At 36.4% G+C, this 27,448-nt stretch overlaps 1 protein-coding gene across 3 annotated transcripts in view; it reads right to left on the reverse strand.

Moving 5' to 3' along the window:
- Window positions 1-27,448, reverse strand: part of SUPT3H (SPT3 homolog, SAGA and STAGA complex component) — a 472,076-nt gene that overhangs the window by 80,310 nt on the left and 364,318 nt on the right. For 2 of the 3 annotated variants that reach the window (XM_036024180.1, XM_036024179.1), the window contains exons 7-11: window positions 26,401-26,476; window positions 21,309-21,421; window positions 20,414-20,521; window positions 16,236-16,403; window positions 6,919-7,029 (exon numbers count right to left, since the gene is read on the reverse strand). In XM_036024180.1, the coding sequence (XP_035880073.1) occupies window positions 6,919-7,029; window positions 16,236-16,403; window positions 20,414-20,521; window positions 21,309-21,421; window positions 26,401-26,476 (576 nt within the window). Of the gene's footprint in view, window positions 1-6,316; window positions 7,030-16,235; window positions 16,404-20,413; window positions 20,522-21,308; window positions 21,422-26,400; window positions 26,477-27,448 lie in introns of those variants that run through there. The other variant, XM_036024178.1, reaches the window with a different exon arrangement.

Genomic DNA, 27,448 nt, shown 5'->3' on the forward strand with positions numbered 1-27,448 from the left:
AAATGCTGAATCATTATATTGTACACCTGTACTAATGTGATCAGTTTAAGGTTGTATAGCAGCTATATGTAAATAAAAAAAAAACAACAAAAAAGTTTTATACTATAAAACGATTGTGTCACCTCTATTTGGCAATATAGATTCATGATGCTCTGCTTACAATAGCAGTACCAGTGTGCTTTTTACCAAATCTGAATTAAATAAATAAAGCATAATAAGTTTGGCTGTGAAACTGTAAGCAATTATTTGTCAGAGAAAGCTTTGCAGGTGACTGAGATTTTCTTCATGGTATCTTTGAGTAGCTTATACTATTTTAAGATACTTTAAAAATATTTTCCAGAAAACCATGGAGAGTTATTCTGGATAAGAAATCCATATATTGATTCCCTCTAAATATTACCACTTTTAAATTGCATCTGTTAGATACTTTTAGTGAAACAACTTTTAAGTAAAAACTTCTCTTTTGAGCCACAATTGCAGCTTGTATAGAATGTTATTAAATACTGCTATGTTTATGAGTCAAAACTTCTTGATGCTGTGTAAATAAAATAAAACATAGAAATAAAGTGGACACGGTGATAGTTATAGCATTATAACTGTCACCCACAACTTTGAGACACTTTCACTTTCCTACTGAATGAGATTTTAAGAGTGGACCTTGTAGATATAACATACAGATAGTCTAAAATATTTGATAAAAAACACTTTTCTTGTGGAACATCGTTTTTTTTTTTAATTCTCACCTAAGGATATATTTGTTGATTTCAGAGAGAGAGGAAGGGAGAGAAGGAGAGAAGAGGAGGGAGGAGGGAAGAAGACAGAGATCGATATGTTAGTTCCCATTTGTGCCGGCCTGGGATTGAACTTGCAATCTTTTACTATATGGGACCATGCTCCAACCAACTGACCCACCCAGCCAGGGTGTGGAACATCTTTTAATATATCTTAGAACACTTGTCGTCTATATAATGTAGTTTAGAAAATGCTATCTCAAATGCTTTTCAGGATAAGAACACTTAAAGAGTTAAAAACAGAGGTCAGTCTGCAAAGAGGAAGTTTAATGAGTAGGATTAGTGAGACTTTATTGGAGCCCATAGCCCCAATGAACCACAGTATTTAGCTCCTGTCCACAGAACTCTGGAACTTACTATGCAATCTTAAACTGGTTACTTAGTTTTTCTGTAAATCTTAGTTTTTTCATCTATAAAGTGGTAATGATACTCATCTTGCTGTGTTGGGAGAACAAATAACATAATTATGGGGAAAGATTTCTGTTAGAGTATTATATTAAGTCATTATTTTATCAACCAACACTTATCTCAGATTCTTATGATTTGCTCTTCCAAGCTCTTCCAACTTCTTTATCCACATTTCAGACATTCTCTCCCTAACTAATCCTAAGTTGAACACTGTGCTAAGTTGATGCATGTAAAATTTCTGATATTCAACTGTTTCTGACTCAGAGAAACTGCAATTTCATGTAATCTGACATAATAAATTTTATAACCACACCCCCACTCTATTTTAAAATTAAAAACAGCTAAAATTTTCACATTTTTTCTAGAGAACACTCACTTTTAGGTTGTTCTTATAAATATGCCATATGTTATTTTTTTTTCCTGAGACTCTGTAGCCTACAACTATAAAAAGGTACTTGGGTCTAATCTATAATGGTAGATTCAGTACTTCCAAAAAACTTACTGAGAAAATTTTTACTTTCAGTAAAAATAAAAATATTTAAGAATTCCTATCCTATTTCCACCTGGCATTTACATTTGATAAGTATTATAATATTTTGTGATATTATATTGTCCAGGTTGAACACACAAAACACAGACAAACCTATTGTGTCCATGACATAAGAATTATTCATTAATGTGAAATTTTAAGCCAAAATATCCAAAGCAATCTGCTATGCCACTTTTGTTTTTAAAAGTTTCATGTGAGAAATTCTTAAATGTTTCATGTGAGAAATTTCATAGTTTTGACCCTACCTGTCTGTTGTGAACACCTGAAGAAGCAATGATACACGAGCAACCTTGTGTAACAGATAGATGCACATCAGAGTGAATGGCCACAGGGGAAAAGCAGTAAACTGACAGAGAGTTCGGGGGCTGGGCTCCAGGGCAGCCCTGTCATTCCCCTACAGGGTGCCTTTGGGTACACTGCAACGCTGCTCTGAGACTGAACTAACTGGCTTTCTTAAGGCTTAGCCAGCTTTAAAATACTATGGTTTCTGCCTCAGAATTTAAGATAGCTTAGTGGACACTGAAGCAACTTACTTCTAGGGATGTGCTTAAGGATGCTTTGGGTTAATAACCATGCTCACATGAGCAATTTCACTGTCTCACTTCCCTGGTTCAATAAAAAGCCACCTGATAACATGTAAGTTCAGGGGGCTAACATATTTTTCTACTCTGAATATCATTCAGGAGAAACTAAGATAGATGTAGGCATTACACATAGGATTATGTCATCATTCAGTGAACACAGTTTCCTTTCTCTGGCTTTCAAAATTATAGACCTGGTTTTGTATCAGCCATTCACAGCACTTCCCATTGAGAGCTGGGACTGAGCTTCAGAGGAAGTAACCATGGGCACCACCCACTGTTTGTAAACTGCAAGGATCTAGATAAAACATATGTCTCACCACCTTCAACATGATAGACAACCAATACACTGGGTTACCCTTTGGGGCATTTTCTCTGAGAGAAAAAAAAATGCCCTAACTATAAAACTCCACTTCCTTCACAAAATTTTAAAATGTCTTTTATGTCTAAAGTTGCACAAGTAAACTCTAAGAATATTATTTAAAAAAAAATACCAAAAGACTTGAAGTTCTAGGCTGCGAAAGAAAATACTTTTCAAGGACAACAGTGCAGGGATTGCAGGGGGGTGGGGGTGGGTGGAGGTGGAAGAGGATACGAGGAGGATAGACGGTAAAGGAAAAAATACAATAAAAAATGAAAAATATTAATTTTCTAATAGGGCAATCCACTTAAAGCTTTGGCTACACCTTGTTCAATGAGTCCTGATGCACTTGTTAGTGTAAGTTTTCTTCCTTTACTTTTCTGTATTTTCTCAATTTTCTAACATACCAACACTACTTTCATAAACAATAAAATGAAGAACTTTTAAATACTGAGGAAATAGAGGCCAGTAATAATTTGTTTTAAAAAGTTATCACCAGCTCTGATAAAGTCATCAGTCCCTGAAAACTTCTTAAATTATGCAAATTATAAACTCATAAAAAAACTGAATTTGATGAAGCTTTATAACTTTGAGGCTGTGACGTTTGCTCTTTAGATTTCTGTTGCGTAAGAGCTAGTGTATAAAATCTAACTAGTATGCAAAAATCTATTGGTAACTATGTGCATTCAGTTACCGAGACCTTAGTTTTTGAGGTGATAATGATGATTAAGAAAAATTAACTTTCTTCGACCATTATTAATCCTCAAAGTAAAAATGAGTATTTATTCTCAGGAACAATAATCTTTCAATGGTACTTACCTTTTAATGGTATAAAGTTTATGTCTATCAGTCTACAGACTAATAGCCTACATACTATTAGTCTGTAAAAAAAATCATATTATTCAGGTTTTAGTTTCTTCTGTGATTACAAAGTGAGGCCTGTGTATGTGAGTGAGTGACTGAATGGTGTAAGAAATGGATTCTACTTTAATCTGTATACTTACACATTTTAGAAACTATACTACAGCTACCACTGCTACTTCTACTGCTATTAATATGATTTATTAAGAGTTTACCACATATGAAGTTCATAATACTCCATCCCCATTCAACCAATTTTAACAGTGCAGGCATGCCTCATTTTACTGGCCTTCGCTTTGTTGCCCTTCACAGATGTTGTATTTTTTGCATATTGAAGGCAAGACCCTTCACCAGCAAGAACACTAATTATATCTGGCTATTGGTGACACTCTTTATTGTGGTGGTTTGGGGCCAAACCCACAACAGCTCCAAAGTCTGCCTGCACTGTTTTGGCACATTGGCTTTAATTGGTGAGTTCTTCCTTTTCTATATTCTCAATCCTATGCAGAAGATCAGAGAAAGTATCATGCCTAGAAAGTTTAAGTAATTTTCCTGAGGCCAAGCTATAGATTAGATTAATCGATGGAACCAAGGCTAAAATTCAGGGTTTCCAACTCCCAGCTCCAAAAATCTTTCTCCTAAAACACACATTTTTGCAACTGTCCTCACCTGTATATGCCTGATCTTCTGTATACACATGCTAAAGAACATTTAAAGAAATTAATTTTATTCTGCTTATCTTTTAGTTTTGCTAAGTAATCCTGAAAATCACTCCAGAGTCTGTGATTTACAGTAGTTATTTTTGAGTACTTATGCAACCTAAAATGTCCTAAGTGATTTTGATGCTTGACATCTTATATTGTCCTTTTACTTATAGTAATTGATATTATGTGAGGTTATACTGTGTGGTGATTGACTTGATCCTAGAACTAAATGACCAGGGTTCAGATCCTAGCTCTGCCACCAACTAGCTAAGAAGCCTTAAGTTTCTTAACCTCTCTATGGCTCAGTTTCCTCGTCTGTACAATGGATGTAATAATAGAAACGTGCCTCAAGATAGAATTTACAAGTGTCTCCACAACACTCACAGGGGGTGTAGGTAATTGATATTTACACTGTAACCCCTTTCCTTTCTTACTCCAGCAGCTTCGCAGAGCAAAGGGTTGTTTGTACTTTTTCCTCTCCTCCAACCAAGAGGGTTTTAATCATTCATTTCTTCTATTATTTCAACTAGTTTCTGAGGTAAAGAACTCACAATTCTCTATACAGTAAATTGTATTCTCAAAACTCATAATGTTGTGATTTTGTATAAATTATTTCAAAAGTGATATAGTACAAGTCAGAATGATGCCTCACTACAAGCATTTTATGAGTTTATTGACTGATGCTGGAATTCAGTTTCTGTGTAACCTTTTGGTTATTTTACTTCTTCAAATGAATTTCGAATTATTGGCTACATATGAATCAAGTTATAGACGCTATCGATTAGACGTCTTATTTAAAAATACATCAGACAAGCATTCTAGATTCAGAATGACGTTGCATAGAAACAAGGTTTCTGTGTTTCATAAATATAAACTATTTTCTCATGGGCATTTTAGTTTACAAATGAAATTTTACATTGGAGGTTAGCCTAGCCTTTCTGTATGAAAATTTAGGTCTCAATCTACGGTAACTATAGAGGCAGTCCACATGTGTCCTTTCCTCTTAGGAGCTACAGCTCAAAGCTTAGGAGCACAGTGTCCCTGGAGCCACAGAAAGCATCATCTCAGGGCGCGGGCACCAGGGAACTGAGCATCAGCACCCCCCAACATCAGGAGCACCTCCATTTGGCAGTTGAAGGTATATGAAAGCCAGGGCCGGGTGGCCACATTGTTAGCATAAACAGGCTGCAAATCTACCCCACTTTAGAGAATTTTAAACTTAAATAGGCAGGTATATGTATATATATTTTCTCTCTCTCACACACACACAGACACACACACTCTCTCTCTCCCTCACACACACACACATACAAACACACTCTCTCTCTCTCTCTCTCTCTCTCTCTCTCTCTCTCTCCCCCTCTGAAACTCTGTCTTCCTGATCCTATTACTTGTGATATAAAATGGAATATGCACATTTAGTCTTGCAGGCTGGGAAAATTCTTATAGCTCTAGGAAATGAAGCAAGACTTTCAAGGCGCGTCCTTTTTGAGGAGTGATACAAACTGGGGTGCCCCTCTGTGGTGGAGTTCTTTACCATTTACTGCTGATTTTGCCCATCTGCTCAGGTGGTGGCTCAGTGAACCTTCTAGGTCATGGCTTATTTGTTCTATTTTCCAGATCTACTTAAATTAAGCATTTTAAAATTGCATCATTAGTTTCAAAGGCATGTCGGCTGTATATTTATTAGATAAATATTAGTTTAAAGTATACAGGGTGGGGCGAAAGTAGGTTTATAGTTGTTCATATAGAAAAAATACAATAACTATTAAATAGTAATAATAATACAAGAATGAACTGTTTCGTGTACTTACAACTATAAAGCTACTCTTGCCCCACCCCGTATATGTTATACTGATGTGTGTGTGTGTGTATAATGTTTGACACAGACATTTTGCTTCAGTGTATTAAAGCAGAAGTAAATAAAAAAAGAGAAATAAATGGTAGGTTCTCTGTCCCTCAGTCACAAATCAAACCTCACTTTCTGAAAATCAAATCAATTCCTTATAAACAGAGAAGGACTTGGAGATAGTTCTATTAACATGAATAAAGGACTTTTAAAAAAGGGCCACAAGATGAGCATTTAATTAACACATACACATATACTTTCTTCAAGCTATTGAAATATAGTCTTTAATTCTCTATTTAAAAAAAACAACAACAAACCCTGATTATAAGCTTTAAAAGCATTTGAAGATGTGAAAGACCGTCTGCATTTCAGCTACTTCAAAGCCAGTGAAGAAATCATTTCTTCTTCTTCCAAGTCAGAGTGTGTTTAGGAGCAGGACGTCTGATAGAAGTGGCGTTGCCAATCTAACCAATTTTAAAATATAAAGTGCTTCTAGCAATATTTGGATACATATAATTTGACAAAAAGTTTTATAAACCAAAGCTTTGAAAAATAGAAAATATAAGCTCCAACAAAAAAGCATAATTTGTAATTGAAAGAAAATAATATTTTGTAGAAAAAAATTGTCCTTCCAAAAAGAGACAAAAATGACTAACTTTTATTTCCCAAGAGAATTATGCCACTTTTATACAACAAAATTATAGTCACCACAAATTGCTTTCAACAATTCCATTGCTTCTTCATTTGACCACTTGAAAATCAAAATTCTTTCAGATTATAAATATAACTTTTTATAACTCTGTTATTACGTACTGTGAACGGGGAAAGGGGGCCGATCCTGTGGCCGTAGCGCCGGATGGCCTCTCTGATGTGGCAGGGCTGGATGGCATCGCTGTGAGCCTCCACACCACAGGCCGCAGTGCTCTGCGACAGAAAAACACATGAACTGTTACTAAATCAAAAACACACAACAGAACTGCAGTGTACAAAATATGAAAATAAACTTTTATAAAAATGGACGGTTTTTCCTTTAGGATGCACAGCACTGCTGACGTATATGCTATATCCAAAAAGAAATCCATGAACAAATCAAAGATGACTTTTATGTGACTCCTTCCTCGCAGACCTACCGACAGCAATGTTTATGCTCACGGTGTCTCCCCGAGGCTCACCTCGAGGTGCAGGAGAATACAGCAGCTTGCACGCGCATGAAGTGTCAGGGGCTTGCTGGAAGAACCACAGGAGTTATTTTTCAAAAATCAAACATTTATTATTATAAGTGTTTCTTTGGAGCTTGTTGGACATATTTCTGACATAACTCAAGGGTCATCAATTTTAAAATGAAAAATGTAAAATTGATATACATTTATTTATAATATGGGGGATGGTCATAAAAGATCATTTCAATGTGGTGCTACTATCTAGGTGTCCTCAGGACAAAACTGAAAATAAAAACTTTCTATTTTAATCTGCTTCATCTGTGAAAGGTAGGTTTTAGAGTACAGAAAGATATAAGCAGGAGAAAAATTATTTGTAATGAGAGTATGGATACAAACTCAAGAAATGTATATAACATGATTTTAAAAAGCTTTTTAAAAGCACCATAGGAGCGCTGTACACTCCTGGTTCAGTTGCAGGCTCTAGCCTCCCAACTAGCTGGGTCCATGTCCTGTCACGTACCCACTCTTTCAAGTCATATAATAGCTCTGCACTGCAGTTTCCTCATCTGTGAAACCGAGGCAATAATTATAATTTCGGGGGATACCAGATGTCAGATTAACAATGTTAAAGAAATAAGAGAAAGAAATAGTAGCTTTTATATTACTATAACTGTGGTCTAGAAGTCATTCATAGTCACATAATGAAGATTATTTGTTTTTCTGATAATTATTACAGTTACCACTCTCATAATTCCTTGTAGGGGTATAATTAATCCAATAGCAATTTGGCAAAATCTTATCAAAATGAGAAAGCACAATCACTTTGATCCAGTAATTTCACATATAAAAATTTATTCCATGGGTATGCTACAGAGGTATAAAATAATATATACACATATAAGGATATTCACTGGATTAGTGAACTAAATCTTTTTAATGAGGGTACAATGAAGTAAGTTATAATAAATACATCTATTCATTGTTAACAGAAACCACCTAAAAGGATAACACAGTTGCATGCGTACTCTTATTGACCTCTGTGCATCCTGTCTTTAACGTGTGTATTGTGTGAAATAACACAAGGTATACAACAGGGTGGCACTGTGTTACCACTTGTTAAAAAAAAAAAAGGACACTGAACGTTACATACTCATCTGAACATAAGAGTATGTCTGCTAGGGTACACCAAAACTCAGTGCCTGCGCTTACCTCTCGGGGTGTAAATAGGTGGCTGGAGGACAGGGGCTTAGAAGAGACATTTTTCACTGTATATTCTCTACTTTTAAAATATACTTTTTCTTTTTTGCACTTTGTGTACACTTTTCCTATCACAAACTAGTAAAATAATTTAAAAATTCTTACAAAACAAGAGCATCTGCTAATTATCCAAGCTGAACCTAAAATAAGATTTAAAATTTCAAACAAAATAGATCTTATTTTTACTATTTTAACAAGATGTGAAATAAGCCAAATAGGAATTTACTCTAGGGTATCTTTCTCAATTTCGTTCCAGCAATACCCTAAATAACATATCTGCTATGCCCACAATAACATGGATTAAGTTATATAATAACACAGGTCAAACCCGTACTTTGGCACTGATATAAAAGTACACAGGGTTTTTTCTTGATTCTTATTCCACATTCTTTGTTTCAGTTGGAATATCCCAGAATAAATGCAATTATCAGGTGCCTGACTAAGGTAAAGACACTTCTGTGAGTCCCTGTGGCTCCAAAATGTGAATATGACTAATGTACCTACATACATTAGACTCATTAGCCTGCTACATATGACGAATGCTTATGAAGGAAGTCGAGGCATTCCATCCATGTGCAGAAATGAATGTAAATAATTAGCTGTATTTGGAATCTAAAGTAAGTTTCCTAGTGGAAACTCAAGTGGAAATAGAAAGAGAGCCATCAAGAGGGCCAGTACCCTGCACACTGAGTGGGGCGGGAATTCCATCTTGTGCATTCCTCTAGGGCCCCTCCTTTCTCCTTGCAAAGTGAATTTATGTTTCATTTTTCTTCATGGCCAGTGGGGGTTCTACTCGTCCTCTACTTTCCCAGCTAATTTGGTTTTGGTATAGAGCATTCGGTCAAAATCTCTTAGAGCCTGCGCGTGGCCATCAGGCAGGATCTGAGAACACTGAAGGAGGAAGCGTGAGTTAGAAACCACCTGTGACTGCTGTTTGCACGGCCTCAGGACAAGCATGCCGGCCTGGCATGGCCGGCCCGGTCATGCTCTCTGCGCCACAAAGATGAATTTAACTTATAAAAAAATAAAAAACTCAATTTTGTGAAAATGTCTTTAGCTTTACCATTCCGCTCTGTGTGAACAACTGCAAACACCAGCGTGAAGTTGCCGTGTGCACTTCTGCACCTACTGGTTTGCCCACTGGGCTCCCTGGAAGGGAATCTTTGAATCTCAAATGTATTCCTGGTACTGTTTCCATCCCAACAAATATTACCAAATTCACAATTCATATCAAGTTTGAAATTTTTAATTTAGCAGTGACTCTAGCATTTTTGTGATATTCTTCATAATTGTCTCAGAAGAATTAGCATTGAATTTATGTATTTGTTATCTAATATTAAAAATCTTATATCTGCTATTAACACATATGAAGGGTATTAGATTTATGTATCAATTCATGTTTCCTATTCTGATTGTGTCCACATTTTAGGATATTCTTTACATTTTTAAAACTGTAGCCCACATATGTGACAAAATACTGATTCCTGTTAGCTACAGTTGCCGAAATCTCTGCGGGGCCTAAACTCTTTATTGACTTAAGTAAAGTACAAGCTACAAGGTAAAGTTCTTTAAAGTCAGGTCCCCTTCCTCTTGGCTGCATTCATACTCTGTTCTTGTCTCCCTCCATTCTATCTTTATTTACGTCTCTTCATCCAGAAGTCAATGCTGGGTACTGGAAGCTGAAGTCCTACATATTTCCTGGATTTGGTGCTGTCGCTCCCTGTACTTGTCCTCGCTGGCTTGCACTGAATAGAATCTCTTGCAGTTTGAACTCTCACCCGCGGTACAATAAGTTATACTGAAATTTCTGTTGCCCTTGGATCTACTACAAATGTGTATGTCCTGACTCTTTTCTTTCCAACTTAGAAGTTGTTGGTAAGGTAAAATCATCCTATTCTTGTTCAGCCTTTCCCTCGCCAAGGGTAATCCAATGTTTAAGAAGGATGTGAAGCCCTGGCTGGTGTAGCTCAGTGGATTGAGCGCGGGTTGCGAACCAAAGCATCGCAGGTTCGATTCCCAGTCAGGGCACATGCCTGGGATGCAGGCCATGGCCCCCAGCAACCACACATTGATGTCTCTCTCTCTCTTTCTCCCTCCCTTCCTTCTCTAAAAATAAATAAATAAAATCTTAAAAAAAAGACGTGAAGTCTCAGATGATTGCCTCTTATTCTTTCCCCATCAATATGGTAGACTATATCTTTTGTTAAACTTGAAATATTAAGTCTTAAAAGGAGCAACACATATTTCAGCTTAGAGCAAATGGAAGGCTAGTACTACTATTACTGACACTCTGTCACTCACTGACCACCACGGTTGGTATATAATCAGACTGACCAGGCAAGCGTCTTTCTCCTTATTTTATATATCGTTCTCCCAGATCTTTGTGATTAGAAAGGGTTTCTTTTCAGATGAAAGTGGGCTGTTCTTTGGCCAAAGGGCACAGTATACAATGCGATTAATTTTTTCAGTTTAAAGCTTAATTGAGATGTTAATGGTTAAAATTGCAGTTCTATATAACTAGGAAAAGCTTTTCTTTAAAGAAATTAAAAGTAGAAATAGTATTTAAAGATTAGACAAAAGAGAATCGCTGAACTTTCAAGGATTCATACATTCTTAAATCTGGAAGGAACACAAAAAAATATCACTTATTCTAACCTTCCCCCATCCCCGCCCCTTTTAACAGAAGAGAGAGTAAAGACAAGGGACATGCTCGCGATCACCATGACAGAATCAGAATATGGCTGTGTATCAAGTCTCCCCGGCTTCCTGCACACACAGCTGGCATATAAATAGGGGTTTTATTATTTTATGTAGAACGAATTGTACCATGTTACCGCCACAGCTGAAGTTGCCAGTGAGTAAGAATAAAAATATAGCAAAACTGTACAAATGTAGAAAAATGTGTATGAGTAAATAGAGAAATAAAGAGTATTTTTGAAGTGAGACATTATTCATTTTGATGCCAGTAACTTTAATTTTAGGGAAATTCAGATATGCACGGGGCTAACTTGTTTCCTGAAACTTCCTTGTTTCAGGAGACCTCTGCTGTAAAATAACTCTGATTTAATAGCTTCAACAAGATCAGGAGAGAACTGTTCAAATATTTACAAGAAAGAAATGTCAAGAATAACCAAACTTATGAAGAATCATTTTATGTAGGTAAAAGTACCAAGTTAATTACAATTTCTCACATACTTTGTAAAGCAAGTCCACTGGAGAAGTTTTTTAGGTAACATTTTGTTACCTTACTTGTAGTTACTGAATGAGTTAGCACTGTAGCTGAACTTCTTTACAAGTACCTTGTAACATAGAAATTCCTTATAGTTGGGATTTTCCCTTCACAAATAAGCAAGCTGTGTCATTTTGTAAATGAAGGGGGAAACCAGATGAGGCTGAAAATTAAATCTGCTTACTTTCCATCATGAAGTGACACCTTGGCACGGTTCCACTGTCTGCCATGGCAAATAGTTCTTGTTGTGCCAACTTAGTTGTAGGTGAAGGTAAAAACTTTAGACAAATTGTTAAAAAAATGAGTACCTGAAGGCCAAAGAGACTGACCAAAACGAGGTGGAAACTGGACGTGGTGGGTGTGAGAAGAGTGTGATGGCAATGAGGTAGGTTTCCTGTTGTCGCCATTTTAACCTAAGGGCAGGCAGGCAGGCAGGCTCTGTCACTAGAGGGGCACACACACTTAGGGGCTCGGAGACCTACATAAAGTGAGGAGGGAAATCCCACAAAAGGCAGAATCGAGAATCAGTGTATAAGTTACCCCAATCCTTCACTAACTCCTGAACCATCCCTGTGTGACACCAAACCCAAGAAAACACATGGAGGCTAAACGAAGCAAAGGGAGAGTCCAGCTGCTGCCGCTGAAGAGGAGTCTGAAGCTCAGATCTGAGCCTAGAAAACTAAACCGCTTGTTTCACACACACATACACACACACACCACTACCAATAAGAATTCTCTCTTTACAAGAATATAACAGAATCTGAAATCTCTACAATCTACTACTCACAATGTCCAGAATGTAATTCAAAATTACTAGACATGCAACAGCCTAAGAGAGTGTGACTTATACTCGCTGGAGACTAAAATAATTCAGATATTTAACTTATCATACAAGATTTTTAAAGCACCTATTATAACTTTGCTCAAGAACATAAAAGAAAATAAGCTTTTAATAAATGACAAGTAAAAATAATGGTAGATAGAAATTGTGAAGAGAATTCACATGGAAAGTATAAAACTATTAGAAATAAAGCATTACTGGATGGATATAACAGTAGACTGGCACTGACAGAAGAATCAGGAACATAAAGAAAGGTCAACAGAATTTATCCAACCTGATGAAAATAGAGAAAAGATTAAAAGAGAAATTAAATAGAGCCTCAGGTACCTGTGGAATATTAAAGTAACAAATATATACTTAGAGTCTCAAAAGTGGACAATAGAAAGAATGAGGCAGAAAAAATATCTGAAGAAATAAATGCTGAAAATTCCCCCAAATTCATTAAACACATAAACCAATATTCAAGAAGCTAAGTGAAGTCTAAGCAGAATAAATACAGAGCAAACCATATATATGTACATCACGGTCAAACTGCTGAAAATAAAATGTAATGATAATATCCTGAAAGCATCCAGAGAAAAATAACACGTTACATACACAGAAACAATAGTATAAAACCTATAGACATACAATAAAACATAACAAATGCCAGAAAATAGTGGAATGATATCATTAAAGTACTGAAAATGAGACTGTCAATCCAGACTTCTATATCCAGTGAAAACGTCTTCCAGGAGTAAGGGGGAAGTAAAGGTATTTTCAGAAATAGGAAAACTAAGAGAAACTATCACCAGCCAACCTGCACTATTACAAATGCTAACTAAAGTTTAGCAGAACAAAAAAAGAAAAATGATACTGGAATTCTGATAAACCAAAAGAAATGAAAAACAATGGAAATGGCAGATGTTAGAGTCTATTTCTCCCTCTTAGTTTCGCTAAAATACATGGGACTGTTTAAGGCAAAGAGTAGTATTACAGGTTATAATGTATGTAGATGTAAGCTGCTGGACAATCCTAGCAGGAAGAGCAGGAGCGACGTAGATGGAGTAAACAGACACAATAGTCTCGTGTTTAAGGTGAGTGGAGCTGCACAATAACAACTCTAAGTACACTAAAAATTTAAGGATGCATATTGAATTCTTAGCATAACCAATGGAAAAGAATGATGAAAAGAGATATCACGAAGATACCAGTATATAAAACAGATTTCTAAATGAGCAAATAATTAACCCAAAAGAAGGCAGGAAAAAGAGAGAAACAAAAATAGAACAAGCAGAAAACAGAGCAAAATAGTTGATCTATATCCAACCATTTCAATGAATAACATTAAATATCAGGGACTTAAAGACTGTAATTAAAAGATACACACAGAAAAAAAGGGAAAAGATGCAAGACCCAATTATTTCTTGTCTACAAGAGACATATTTTAAATATTATAGATACAGATATAATGAAAGGAAATAGAAAAATCTGTATCATATAAACAGCACAAAGAGGCTGCAATGGCTATATTAATCAGATAAAACACAGTTTAGGATAAATAGTATTCCCAGTGATAAAGAGAGATTTTATAAATATAAGTAAATGGAGAGATATGCCATGTTCATGGATTGTGATGCTTGGTAATGTTAAGACATTCATACCCCAAATTGATGTAAGCATTCAATCTAATCCCTTTCAAAATCCTACTAGGTTTTTCTTTCTTTTTCCCTTTGCTGCCTTCCTCTCTCTTTCTCTCACTTTCCCCTGCCTCATTCTTTTTTGATAGAAACTAACAAGTTAGTTCTAAGTTTATATACATGCAAAGGACACAGTGAATCCATATTAAACCTGAAAAATGAAGTTTGAGGACTTATACTACCTGACTTTAAAATTTATTGTAAAGCTACAGTAATAAAGAAAGATGATACTGACAAAAGGACTGACAAATAGTCAATGAAACAAAACTGAAATTACAAAAGTAAATCAACATCGATAGGTTGTCATTTGATTATAACAAAGTCACCAAAGCAATCCAATGGAAAAAAAGAGTCTTCAACAAATGGTTCTGCAATAACTAGATATCCATATGTGAAGAAGTGAACTTGGCCTCAATTCATATAATACACAATGGTTAATCTGATTTTGATTAATAGAAGTATAGAAGTTAAGCTACAAAGCTTCCAGAAGAAAACATAGGAGAACATCATCATAATTTGGGAGTAGCCAAAGATTCCTTAGACAGGACAGAGAAAGCAATAAACAAAAGAAAAAATTGGATAAATTGGACTTCAGAGATTCAAAACTTGTGCTCATCTAAACACACCATTAAGCCAGAGACTGGGAGAAAGTATGTAAAAAACATTTATCTGACATAAGATTGTTACATAGAATACATAAAAAAACTCCTACAAGTTACTAAGAAAAGACAACTAACCCCTCCTCAAAAATACTGTGTAAAGGATTTGAGAAGACTCTTCCCTGAAGAAGATATATGAATAGCCATCAGCACATGAAAAAAAAACGCTCGACATCATTAGTCACCAGGGAAATGCAAATTCACACTATAATGATTCACTATTAAATATCCATTAGAATGGGGAAAAGTAAAAACAACGACAACACCAAACACTGATGAGCACATGGAGCTACTGAAACTCTCATATATTGCTGGTGGAGGTAAAAATGATAGAATCATTTTGGAAAAAAAATTCTTGCAGTTCCTTTAAAAACCAAATACGTACCTACTCTATGACCCAGTCATTTCATTCTAACTCTTTACCTAAGAGAAGCAAAAGCATTTTCCCATGACCTTGCACAATAACGGTCATAACAGGTTTATTCATAACACCTCAAAAACTGGAAAGTGCTGAGGTGTCCACCAACATGAGAAGGAATACACTGATATATTCATACAAGGGAACATTACTTGGCAACACAAAGAAATACATTACCTTTCTACTAAAAACATAAATTTCAAAAATATCCCAAATGCAGTTCTAGAACAGAACAAACTAATCTATGATGGAAAGCAATCAGAACACCTTTCTAAGAGAGGTGGCAAACACTGACTGGGGGGAGACATGAAGAAACTTTCTGAACTGAGAGGGGTTTAGAAAACAACAGGTTTATATATTTGTCAAAATTCATCAAGTGGTATATTTAAGAATTGAATGGTTCACTGTGTAGTATAAATTTCACCTTTAAAAAACCCATAAACAAATTATATGTAACGAAGCATTTAGGCCTCAAGTACACTGATGTCTGCAGCTTTCTTTGCAATGTATCAAAAAAAAAATTTGAATGGATGGATAAAGAAACAATATGATGCATAGATAGAGTAAATGTAAATATATAGTTAACATAGTACATATAGTAAAATGTTAATTGTAGAATCTATAAGTCTTTTAACTTTTGTATGTTTGAAATTTTAAAATAAAATGTTAAAAAATTCAATATCTTCCTTTATCCACAAGAAAGCTGTTAAAGTTTGAGTAGAAGTCATTAAGTATGGTTAAGTAAAAATTGGCTGCTTCTAAAAATCTGAATTATGAGAAAAACAGAGTACATTTCCACTATCTCTAAAAACAACACAAGACTTTCTTTACTCTGAGAGAGAGAGCGAGAGAGAGCAAGAGAGAGAGAGAAGGAAAAAATCACTGACCTTTTTTCTTTTCCTTTGCTTGGTTTTAGCTGAGTCTTGCCCAGCACTCCCATTCCCCAGGGATGCTGCTGTGGTTTTCCCTGAGTGCTGCGATCCAGATGATGGAGCCGTTGGTGTGGGAGGGGGGGTATTCTCAGGAGAGTCAGGGTAAGACTTTATGCAAGATCCCTGCTCAAAGAGACATGGCTTTGAAATCAGGTGACCAGAATGTCTACTAACATTTGATTTTACTTAGTATCTCATGAACTTAATACTATTTGAAACTTACAAATATATAAAAACAATATATTATTATCCTATTGACAGGAATGATGCCCCCACCTTGCCTCTAAGGGTCTAAATATGTTTATTTTATTTTTTGAATGATTTTTATTTATTTATTTTTTAGAGAGGGGGAAGGGAAGGAGAAAGAGAGGAAGAGAAATATCAATGTGTGGTTGCCTCTTCAGTGCCCTAATGGGGACCTGGTCTGCAATCCAGGCATTTCCCTTGACTGGGAATTGAACCAGCGACCCTTTGGTTCGCAGGCCGGCACTCAATCCACTGAGCCACACCAACCAGGGCTAAATATGTTAATTTTTTTAAAAGATTTTATTTATTTATTTTTAGAGAGGGAAGGGAGGGAGATAGAGAGACAGAGAGAAACATCAATGTGCGGTTGCTGGGGGTCATGGCCTGCAACCCAGGCATGTACCCTGGCTGGGAATCGAACCTGCGATGCTTTGGTTCGTAGCCCGCGCTCAATCCACTGAGCTACGCCAGCCAGGGCTAAATATGTTAATTTTTAATCTGTCTAATCATTTAGATATAATCAGGAATCCTCAGATACAGCTTCTAAAATTTCTGTAGATTTTGTCGGATACAGACATTTCTATTTAGAACTTTTATTAGCATTTCAAACTTACATGTTTCAAAAAGAACCTATAAAAACTGCACCCCTTGATTGGATGCCTCCAGACATTTTTATATCCATGATGACCAGCCTTCTCCTATATCTTGGGGTCACTGTAGATGCCTCTAGCTCCTCCCACATTTAATTCCTTCCTTCCTTCCTTCACAAAATCCCTCATATCTATTTGGTTTCTTTGGCTATGACTATAAGTCTATTCTCTTTCCATGCAAAAGCACTTCAAGTATTTGAAGACTGTTATATTTCATACCTTTTCATACAAGACAAACACCTCAGTTCCTTGAGCCACTAATACATGTTCTGAGATTCCTTCCCCCCTGTTCACTCTCCTTCACACATCCTCCACTGCATCAACCTCCGTCCTTAAGATAGTGCCTAAGGAGTTTCCTTACTGTAACATCACAAGACCAGTGCCTAGGAGATTTACAGGCAGATATAAGTGTTTTTTTTCACATAACGGTACTAATAATCTATGTCATCCTATCACATCCTAACCATACCATCTACTGGCCTACATTTCTGTATAATTTTTTAAAAACAATTATGCCAAACTTTGTAAAATGTTGTGCTGAAATTCAGATGTTGCTTTCAAGAGCATTTCTTTGATCTACTTGCATAGAAACATGATCAAACAGGAAGGAAGAAGCTAGTCTGGCATGAGTTGTTCTTAGGAAAAACAAGAGAGGTCCTAAAGATCCTTCCTTTCTGTGCACAAATCATGTTAGGAAAGAAATCTACAATATTAACTTGAATCAATATTAAACTTGCTAATTTAATACGGGCACCCAAGCTTAGCTAGCTCAGTTCCTTACATATTTAACATTTAGAAATGATAATCATTAAAATAGAATGCATGTTGTATGAATTCCATGCCTTACGTTTCCAATTTCAATTCACTGACCATAGCATCTCCACTTGGATTTTCTTAAAAACTCTTTTGAACTCATCACCCTTTAGCCAAGAAAGCTTCAACACTTCCTTAGTAACTAAGTGCCTAAGGCCTTAATTTTCTAATCTAACTTTCTACTACCTGTCCTCAGTGCATCCTGTGCTTGAATATTTTAATCAGAGTTTTTTTTTCTTTGTACACTTATACTGATGGTGCCTCTGATGCGTAGAGTATTCTCCTCACTTTCACTGTCTTGTCAAAGTCCTACCTCTCCTTCAACACCCAGCTTCCTCTTTGAAGTCTTCTTTGACTGTAATTAGGAAGTGTTTTTTACCTCTGCACTCTGTCTATGCCACTCATTTGGAAATTAGTAAATGCTATTTTGAACTATTTGCTTGCTTGCTCGCTCATATATTTCCTTGTTTGTTTTACCTCCCTGAAGAGAGATCTTACTGGTCTCCAGAGTTCCCCTTTGCACCCAAGTTGGTAAAGTCCTTAAAAGGACCTTGATGTTGGTTGTTGATTTGTAATGGTGATAAGTAAGACTCCCATTTTAGAATGGCCATTCTCTTCGTGTTTAGCAGGTAATGAAGGGCAGGAACACTTCCAGTCCCTCTGAATGTTCATTTTGACTACCAGTCACATAGGAGGAGTGGTGTCTGGCAGTGAGGGAATAGCCTGAGGCTTGTACCAACATATTTAGTCAGGATGCTTTCTGACACTCATGCTCCCACCTCCCAGAGAGCCCAGGAAACCCAGCACACATAGACAGACCATTTTTCTTAACTGCTGGGTAGCTGGGAACAGCGGCTGTGGTTGCTGAGCAGTTGCCCAGGGCAGCTTGGCCACCCTGGAGAGCCAAGAAAGGGGGGAGGGAAATAAAGAGTTTTCCTAGCCATGCAAGCAGTCCCTTAAATGTTAAGAGAAAACTAGGCTTGTTATGTTCACTTACATTTCTTCAATCAGAAATGTTACAACAAATTTGTCTGATGTCAATGAAAAGCATACTCATTACACATGTTCATAAAGTGAACATGTACCAAAGACACTTTAAAGGGTGTTCTTGACATCATAATTTGGGTTCTAACATAAACAAATAGTGTTTAATCAACTGAGTAATCTTTAGGGACTTGTAAAGTATGCTGACTGATAATGATGTATGGCCTTTTCCAAGAAAAAATGGATTTTTAATAGGCATAAACATATTAATTCCTACTTGGATTCTAAACCAATCTGATTCTTTAAGGGGCATAAAAAGATGTCAGGTTTTTGGCTTGTAATAACATGCCACAGAGGCATGTATCTTTATAGAGTTACTGAGTAGCCCAGAGCAGAGTCACTTGAACCTGGAGTCTGTGGGTTCACAGATCCCTTGGGTCCCCAGAGTGATTTCAGAGGGCCTTTGAACACCCTGAAATTGTGTGCAAAATCTGCAAATGTGTTTATGGGGAAAGGGTTTACATTTTCACCAAATTTTCAAAGGGCCTTGTCCAGTTTTAGGTCATATGACTCACCCAACTTGATCTATAGCTCACTCCACGATTTTACACGTAGATATCAACCTCACCTCCCTGCTGCCTTCTCTATGATATTAGGTTGAACTATGTGAAAGTGTTTGCTAGTAAAAAAAGGTCTAATACTGGCAAACTAATTCAATAGATGATATCACATTTCTGGTTTTTAGGCACATGCGGTTTCCAGAGAATATTTTTTATACTGAAATTATATAAGGCCTTAAGGTTGGGGATCTCGGCAACATGGACTGGGTCAGGAGAGGTGTGATCTTTAGATGGCGGGGCCTGTCCACACAAAGGGTAAATGCGGCCATGCTTCTCCAAATCACATTTAGAGACGGTCAGTAACTAAAATGTGAAATTATCAATAAATACCAGGAATTATTACATGAATAATAATCCTCTCATCTCTGAGGGACAAGGAAATAAATAACTTTTCTCAACCTTATTCAATCTCCCATGGAAATGAGAAGTGCCCTTTTCACTGAAAGACTAGAAAAGCTAAATAAGGCAAAGAAAAGATGAAAAAAATCATTTTATTAAGTGGACTGTTAGGGCCCAGCACATAGCAGGTTCTCAATAAATACATGAATGTTGACTGTATTAAGATTTTTGGGCTAAAGGACATACCGTATTTTGCCACATATAGTGCGCACCCATGTTTCGTGTGCATAATACACAGGATTAGTATACCCATGTATAATGCACATCCTTGTGTTTCCCTAAAAAATTTGGGCAAAGCAGTGCGCATTATACACGGCAAAAATATGGTAAATTCCTACGTAATCTTTTCCAAAGCAACATGAATGTAAATACTGAACATGAGGAAAGAATCCACAGATGCATCAGACTTTTTGGTGCTTACCTCGGCAGAGCTGTGGTACTGGATGAAGGCTGCCGAAATGGCGTGGCCGAATGGGTCTCCTGCCTTGGTTGCCATGTCCTGCCTCACAAGAAGAGCCAGATCCACTAACTAGATAAGAGCAACAAAAATAAAGTCACATAGCTGGAAACAATCATCTATGCCACTGAAGTAGCAAAACTAAAAGCAATACATTCCAAAAGTTATTGATAATACTACTGTCTGCCTAAAAATCTGTATTGTGGAGAAGAGCATATGCTTTCATTGACTGGGAAACAGACCGACCCATGAAGAGAAATGATATATTATGACCTTCCAGCAGAGTGATTCTCAAACCTTATTTCAAAACCACTAAAGAATCACTTTAAAATACAGATTTCTGGGCTCCAAGCCCTAATATTCTAATTCAGTACATCTGCTCTGGAATGTAATCTAGGAATTTACATTTTAGACAAGAACCAAGGGGATGCTGATGCTGATGCTGTGGCCTAAGGGCCATGCTTTGAGAAACTGGTAGAAGGCATGTATTCTAGACTCAGATTTTTGCATCCATTCAAGAAGGTTGAACATATTTAGAAAAGCATTATTAGAAGATAAAAATCTCTAAACATGGCAGATGTGTACCTAGAATTCAATGTTGAGAAAAAACATTTAGGGTTTCATTTCTGGTTAGAATAGAGTTGCAAAAAAGTCACTTTTACCCTAAAACCCACCAGAGCTGAGGATGCAAAAAAACATAATTGAACTAAATCTCAGAAAATTGCAAGACTGTCTTGGGGGAAAGCTGACGGCTGCTCTCAGTCCTGGGAGCGAAGAAGGTGGTGTAAGGACAAGTCATGGACAGGGGTAAGGAGAAAGCAGCCATGTATGGACTGACATGACAGATCAGAACTCTTACCTGTGCCACAGTTTCATACGCTAAATATGCTAAAATTTCCATAGCAATGACATTGGGTTTTATCTCCATACTGCTGCAGTCCAACCAGTCTCGAAATTTGGAGGCTTTTTTTGCTAGCCATTGAAAAGAACAGGTATAGAAAATTTAATCTTTGAAGTATTTTAATAGTGCAAATTACTATCACAAAATAAAAATATATCTGTTGAAAATTGCATATGAAAGATAATGCATACAAAAGGCAATGTTTTTGAAGTTTTATTAGTCTAGATATTCTAGGCCCCAGAAATCTCTTATGCATTTGTGTCCTTTATTTTGTGTCCATGCTACACAAAGTAGTATACTAAGCCACTTAATGTTTAGTACTTTTCCCACTGTGTCAGAATAAGTTTCAAATAAACACTGACTATAGCTTATGTTATAACAATAGTCAGAAGAGTTACTTGCTTGCCATAACTTTAATTTGTCCTTGTAGGAAAAACCCCTCCTGCAAGATAAAAACCTATGATGAAAAAAGGAACATACAGAAATTATACTCATAATACCTTTCAAAATGTGTCTCTTGGTGGGATAGGTTCAAGGTTGCAAATTTAAAATTAAATAGAATAAACTAATAATTGGCCTGCTCTAATACTGTGGTTATATCTTTCTTGTTACAAAGATGTCCAAATTCTTAAGCCTGACTCTCAAAACCATCCAGACTAGTCCCAACCTGCCTTTCTATTACTCCCTATTAAAATGTCAACTGGCCTTATGTATCATCCTCTCTGTGTTCACACCTGTTCCTTTCCCTCCATGGAACGCACCCCCCCCCGCCCCTCCTATCACTCTTCATTCATATGAATTTTGCTCATACAGGCCAAAGATATACTTCCCCACTCTAGACATTTACTGAACACTTATATCATTAGATATCCTTCCATGTTTGCTTATAATCTTTCAAATCATATAAGTTCTCTGTGGGCAAACATCATGCATCATGTCTCTCTGTGTACCTAACAAGTACACAGGGAACCTTCAGAGTCAAACTAGCTATAGGGCCTTCATTAGATACTACTAATTTAAGTGGTAGCCTGGAGGGAAAAGATTGATAGTGAAGACTGTATCACGTCTATAACATAATCATCTTTAAAAAAACTCCACTGATTATTCTTTTGATTAATCTGGTCCCACAGGTCTATAAAACACTTAACAGTAACTCAAAGCATGATGTTTTGATCCTCACAGATATAGTTTTCATGGATTCCACATACAGAAGAGTTTTCTTCTAAATAAATCACAGAAGACCTAAGTCCTGCTATTGAAGCGCATATCCAAAGTTGTCAACTATGGCAGAATTATGATAATCCCCCTGAAAGCCATCTCCCTAAAGTAACCAGTCTTCCAAAAACTCTCTGTCATGCAGCATTCCATCTAACTAGTAAGCTGCAAAAGCTCACAAACACTTGTTTAACATCTGTGGAATACTTCTGAAGTTAAAGTTAATAGGCAGCAATTTGGCAAGATCAATAAAATGTACCTTACTCACTTCTCCCTTTGACAGATTGTTAGGAACACAGAAACAGGTACTTTGTGACTATGCTCTAAACAATTTATTTTAAAAGTGAGAGCAAGTCTAGCTCTCAGTACCCCATCAGACCTGTTCACTTAAGCAGCTTTCCCGGTAGACTTCAAGCACCGAGAACACAGGGACAAGACTCCTGTGTCCACCATTATATCCCCAACACCCAGAACAGTGCCTGGCATTAGCAGACTCATGATAAGTATTTCTGGGAGGAATGAATAAAAGAATTAACAAACAAATAAAAGATATTTCTTTAATAGACGGGTAGGCTCCAAACTTTTTTATGCATCAAGAAGAGGCACAAAGGTCCCATTAACCTACCTGGGCTACTGCTATTCCAGCAACAGGTGAAGACTGCCTGAGCTAAATTCCCTCCCTGTCACCTGCAGCAGGACTGCTTTGGAGATGGAACCTTTCAGGGTATTGTTGGTTCCAGAAAAGGAGATGCAGATACCCTGAGCCATGGTGGTGTGTTTCCAGCAAGAAGTGAAGGGGCATAAGGATGAAGGAGTTCCTACTTCTCCTTCAACCCTCTTCTCAAAACATCAGGAGAGAAGGTAAGCCTGGACACTGATCAACAATTTAAACAGAATCCTGAAGACAGGTCAAAGTTTTTAGGATTATCAGGGTTCTCATACTACCCAGGGTTTCAGCCCATGGTGGAATTAAAATAACTTGACATAATAATTTCACATAAAAATTTTGAGTCTGTAAATTCTCATACATTTTAAAATCTTTCTCATCAACAGTCACTAGCAAAATTCAAGTTTCTCCCAATTTTCCATTCTGTCCTCCCTGAATAGTACTCTATTATTCTAACTCATCCCTTTCTGATTAGCCTTTCCGTTCCTGATCCTTCCCTGGAACCCACTCTGGAGAGTCTCTGTAATGCTTAGCCCACTCTGGAGAAATTCTTCTGGAACTTCAACCTCTTCAAAATCACTGTTCTTTGAGTTATTTGAGAATAGCCTTCCTTAGAGGGCACAGTTTCCCCTGGGACCTCTCATAGTAGAGGTTTTCTTTCCTTCTATACCCATCCATTGATCAGCTGCTGATTGCCAGCCTGTTCATTTCCTCACACACCAGACAGCCTGGAGGCCCTATACCTTCATTCTCTGAGTTTTCCCCACAGGGAAAATACAGAACAAGTGGACAGCAGAACTCTTACCAACAACTGAGTCTAAAAGACAATGGAATTATGTTTTAACCAATAACTACCTGTCAGTAATTCACTACTCAACTAAACTAACATTTAAATATGAGGGCAAAATAAAGGCATTTTTAAGACACACAAAAGGAATGCTTTAACTACTATAGAACCTTGGGAAAAAAAAAACAGAATTAGGCTGAGAAGGCAAGTTTACATACTTACCAACTTCAAAAAATCTAAGTTGGGGGTGTATATTAAAAAATTATGGATAGCAACTAAAATAATAGAAATAGAATACATAATATACAAACTGGTTGAGGAAAAGGAATGAAAAAGATCAATCCAATAGAAAAGGAAGAAAAGCAAATAAAAAAGCATAGTAAATTTAAAACACAAAAGAAGACAGTGTATATAAACCCAGATACATAATTAAATACAGATAAAGTAAATTCATCAATTAAAATACAAAGAGACTCTCAGGTTGACTAAAGAGAAAACTTAGATATTTGTTTATGAAATTCACATATTAAACAAAAGGTTGAAAGGAAAGGACTGGAAAAAGATTTACCAAATTATAATTAAATCTTTATGGTTAATACTAATATCAGATTTTGAAAGACTTTCAGGGAAACGACTGACAGAAATATAAAAACAAAAGACTGGTGAATCTGACCAGTGTCTGGATTCTACAACTCACCCTCAGCCTATAAAGTTGTAGGCTTGTTATTTTAAAATGCACCAGTAATCCTGATGGGTGAACGCTATGGTCAACCATTGAAGAAGGCATAGCTATCCCAGTTCCTATATGCTGGTAGTTTATTAGAAGGGCAGGAATGAAAAGAGCCTAACACTTGGACCAGTGCAGGTATCAGTTCTGAATTTGCTCGCCCACTTGCATTAAGCATTCCCAATCACAGCATTTTGGCATATAAAACAAATTCTCCCACTACAGTGTTATAATGACGCACCCACGGGTACCATACAAAGAAATATTTTTAAATGCCCTACTGACTTTTCTTTAAAGAAGAATTAAGCATAATATACTATTCATACCATTATTATTTTATAAAAAGGGGGAAATACTAATTTTTAATCTGCTACAGTTTATTACGGAGTTACAAACAAATGGAGTTATTAAAAATCTGACTTGAGAACAAAAGGTGTATTAGAACACTTCAATGACTGTGAAATAACATTTCTGTTCCTTTAAGTGAATTAAATTCAAAATATGATTTTAAAAAATAGTTCAATAACACTAAATGTTACCTTATAAACTGGAGATTTTTCCTTATAAAAGACCTGAATGCCATTTTTAAACCTAAAATTTACAATACAAAAACCTCTCATTTGCTGAAATTGCCATGATCTGAAGTGTCATTTACTTAATGCTTCACAGATGTATGATGCCAAATTGTTAGTCAGACTGCAAAGTATATTTAGTTGGGAAAAAATCTTCCAAAACATGTTTTCCTATATTTTACTGACATTTACATGTGGTGCTATTTGAAATGTGTCATTTATTTGCACTTTATGATCCATAAACGAAGCTCTCATTGTCTTTTCCCAATCAAATGCGTTGTCACTGACCACAGAACAGCTTCTCCTGCAAAGACACCATTGTACGCACAGCTCCTCAGACGGGCCATGTGCTGCTTTGTCAGACCTTTGACTGGACTTTGCATCACACTTACTCTTTGACCTTGACCCTGAGAGGCTTAGTCATCACTGAACTAGTGCTGGAAGGATGTTTTGCTACACAATTGGGCCCACTATTTTTCGTGAGCCTTACTGTACTTTTAGTAAGCCTGTGTGCCATGGCGAGCAGTGCTGATTTCACCACTCGTGTTCCAGGAGCATAGCCTAATGGGTTTGGCTAACAGTTACAGAACAAAGATGGAAGAGATTCTTCATATGTATCTCTGTGGTAATATGAGTATGCATAAATAAATGAAATATTGGGTACTTATTATTAATACGTAATGGGGGCTTTTAAATGTCATGACTATACCAAGAGAGTCCATTATGGGTCAAGTACAATCTGCAATACTAGTGTAAATATGACTAAGAAACTAGAAATTAAAATGGGAATATTAAGAAAAATGGAATTTTTCTGACTAAAAGTTATGTGATTAATGAACATGGCTGTCTGTGTATTACTTACATCCTTTAAAACCCTTACTACTATTAACTGTGAAACAGGAGAGTGGGGTAAAATCTTTTATAGGCTCCCCAACAATGCAGAGGCTGTTTCTGTAGCAGTTATAACTATGCACATATTAAATTCACCAATTTCTAAGGACCAGAGATTGTGTCATACTTTACTATATCTGTAACACATAATCTCTTAAACATATAATGAAGCAAGTTAAATGCTTACTTACAGAAACTTAATTGTCGACTTTCACAGAATTCTGCATATTGAGCTGAATCCATAATTCGAGTTTGTCTTTCTGCTCTCTAATAGATAAAAATAAAAAGGCACAAAAATATTTTTAAAGCAAGTAAACTATCACATGTTTTCACAGCTAAAACTGACAATTGAAGTTCCATTTTCCTTTCTTTACTCTAGGTGAACTGACTGGTACTACCAAAAATACCATGATACATAAAATTATAAGTAACAGTAGTTTTGAAAGTTGTTTCTCTTGGAAATAAAGTTTAAAATATAATTTTCCGCTCCTCTATTACTGTCATTATAGTAGAATAACTAAAGAATCTCACTTCTCAGATTGCGCACTTGTACATTTTCTTAACTGTGCCATCTTTTTTTTTTTAAACAAAGGAAACTGTGAGGAGACAATAACAAATCAAATAGAAAAATTGCTACTAACAATAACTGTCCATCTGTCCTAAAGCTGGGATCTTTAAATATTAAAGCGGAGTCAACAAATGTGTTCCATACATTTCCCTTCAGTTAGACATGGGGCCAGAGCTGACAAATCCATACTTTAAATTGCAAAGAAAATAAAGACAAAGGTAAACACAACAGGAATCCTTTAATCTGAGTCCAGGTATGACTCACAGTTTGGTATAGCTTCCTTCGTGGGTTTTTGATTCAGTGCAGCAGATGTTTGCTGCTCCATTGTCCCACACGAGGTAGGATAATTATAATTCACCCACAGTTTGGTGGGAAAGAATACAACCGCTTCCGCTTCCTTGGCCAGGGAAGCATTTTGAAATGAGACAGGCTGGTACTTCTTGGAATGAATTTCTGGCCAGTAAAGGAAAAAATTCCCTGAGATGTTAAATTTTTTTTTCTGCTTGGGAAGAACTTTCAGCAAATTTTCTTTATCACAGTTGTTGGAGTACATAAGTACCACTTACAACATCTGTGGATATTTTTTAAACTAAAATTATTCTGTTTTTCATTCTGTTTGATTTGGGGGAATGATCAACTTAATTCCAATGATACGTCAGTTGATGGAATGA

Source organism: Phyllostomus discolor, chromosome 4 (assembly GCF_004126475.2).
Source record: "Phyllostomus discolor isolate MPI-MPIP mPhyDis1 chromosome 4, mPhyDis1.pri.v3, whole genome shotgun sequence".
Taxonomy (NCBI): domain Eukaryota; kingdom Metazoa; phylum Chordata; class Mammalia; order Chiroptera; family Phyllostomidae; genus Phyllostomus; species Phyllostomus discolor.